Here is a 2,180-nt window from a genome sequence, read left to right as displayed (position 1 = left end):
GGGGTGGGGTCGGCAGGGGAGCAGCGCGTGCAGGGGACCGATAGCTGTGACTTGACAATGCCATGGTGCCTCTGCATGCGCATGCTGATTTCGTTCTGATTCAAATGCAGCCAGCCGGCCGCGGCGAAGGCCCGACGGTTCCGACATTGACGGGGGACGGCGCTCCGCCTGGCGCAGCAGAATGAGTGCCCCGCCCTCGCCGCCTGCCCCCGCTGCTGCCGAATTCGGGGTCACCTGCGCCGACTCTCCTCTGTAAAAGGCGCCGCCCGGGGTGAACGCCACCCCGCGCTCCTCCAGGACCAGCCACCGGGCGGCGGCCGCGCGGCGCCCCCGTGCGTTGGACGCGGCCTTGGGCGGCGGCCCCGCCTCGGGGGCCGCGCTGGCGCCGGCGGGCGCGGCGGACGCGAGCGCGCGGAGCTGGTGCCGCCGCGCGCCGTGGAGAGCGGCGCAGCGGCGAGCTGTGTGCGCCGACATGCGTCCGTTGACGGCGCAGGGCCTCTGCATTCCAGCAGCCTCTGTAGGGAAATCAAAACTTATAGGTGCAGGCCTTCTTTTTCCATCAAGCAGCGTGGTAATATAGTCGGGTCCCACACGCTTCTGCAGTGTAATTCTGCTGCTTGACGACTAGTGATGTCGAGTGCACTTCAAACAAACCAGTGCCACTTTCGGTTTATAATTGATCGTCCCGCTTGTTTGTTCACTCGCACTGCTGCTGACAGCGATCTCGGGTGTGCAGTGTCATTTCTCCTGGGAGCCATGCGCGCGATATCGCGATAGTATGCCATTTAATGGTCGCTTACTTACGTGGATGAGGCGAGCCGAGTGATGGATCGGGAGCTCCGCACCTATCAGCTCGATGGGCGCCTGGGCAGCTCATGGGTGAGCGTCAATGGCAAAGAAGAAGCCACGAATATCATCCTTAGCGCCCCTTGCAGTGCGCTGGGATGTGACGCGGCTGACGGGGCATGCCCCTGGCCGTGGCACCGCACTGATATGCGCAATCCGCAGCATGCTCGCCGCCAACCGCGCCCGCGCCGCCCCTCCCTCGTGTTCGCGCCGCCGCAGCGCCCGCCCTTTACTGAGGCCCTGGCCAGGAAGCTGCAGGTGGAGCGCGTGCTGCATGGCCACAGCGGCTGCGTCAACCGTGTCGCATGGAACCAGGACGGCAGCATGCTGGCCTCGGCGTCTGACGATTTGAGGGTAAGACTGGTGAATTCAAATAATACGAGTGGAGTTTATGCAAATGGGGGGCCTGGAATGTCAGATGCCGCTGCGCTTTGGAACTGGCAACGTTGAGCACCCCAGCAGGGGCCGCCCAGAGAGGCCCCCGCAGCTGCGGCGTCGGCGCGCATGCATGCGCCTCCGCGCCGCCTTTCCGGGGCGGGGGGCGCCAGGGCGGGGCGTGCTTGAAGCTTGCGAGCGCTCTGCTTTTACCCATGCTGCGGGGCAGTGCCTCGCGGGCGCCAGCGAGGATACGGCGTCAGCAGTCAGGTTTGGGGGTTGCCCACAGGTCGCTGCAGCTGGCCTCAGCCGCCCCTCCCCCTGCCCCCACCCAGGCAACCCCCTTTCGCACGCTCAACACACACACACACACCTGCACCCTCACTTCAACCTCACGCCTTGTCGTCCTTGTACATGCATCTGAAAACCTGCCCCCTCTGCCTCTCCGTATTCCACAAAACAGGCCCTCCTGTGGTGGCCCTCAGATGCAGATCGCGTCCCCTTGGCGCTAGAGACGCAGCACCGCGCCAACCTTTTCGGGGTCCAATTCCTGCCCCACACAAACAACACCAAGATCGTCACCGGCGCCATGGACTGCACAGTCCAGCTGCACGAACTGGACTGCAGCCCCTCCTCGCTGCCGCCGGCCTGGCGGCAGTCCGGGGGCGGCGGCGGGCGCGGCGGCGGCGCAAACGGGGCGGGCGCGGGCCACGGGGCGCCGCGGCGGCACGCGGGGGCGGCGGCGGCGAGCCAGGTCAGATCGGTGCAGCCGCGGACCACCACGTTTTGCTGCCACACCAATAGGGTCAAGGTGAGGCGGGGCCCGCAGCCGCGGCGGCGAGGGCGCTGGCGCGGCACGCGACGCATGGGGGCGGGGGGGCGCGGTCGACGGGCCGCAGCAGAGCGGGCGGGGGCGGCGTGCTTCTGAGGCGGCGTGGCCCCGCGCTCGAGTCGCCGAG

At 67.4% G+C, this 2,180-nt stretch overlaps 1 protein-coding gene across 1 annotated transcript; it reads right to left on the bottom strand.

The window, feature by feature from the left end:
* Positions 1–145: 145 nt before the first annotated feature.
* MNEG_16562 (hypothetical protein) lies at positions 146–504 on the bottom strand (the record flags this gene model as incomplete). The annotated part of the gene is made up of 1 exon (XM_014034968.1): positions 146–504. A coding segment is annotated over one exon (359 nt), but the record flags the coding sequence as incomplete, so codon positions are not given.
* Between the last annotated feature and the right edge of the window lie 1,676 nt (positions 505–2,180).

This window comes from Monoraphidium neglectum (genome assembly GCF_000611645.1).
Source record: "Monoraphidium neglectum strain SAG 48.87 unplaced genomic scaffold scaffold06518, whole genome shotgun sequence".
NCBI classification, from domain to species: Eukaryota; Viridiplantae; Chlorophyta; class Chlorophyceae; order Sphaeropleales; family Selenastraceae; genus Monoraphidium; species Monoraphidium neglectum.
This window is presented reverse-complemented; position numbering and strand designations above follow the sequence as displayed.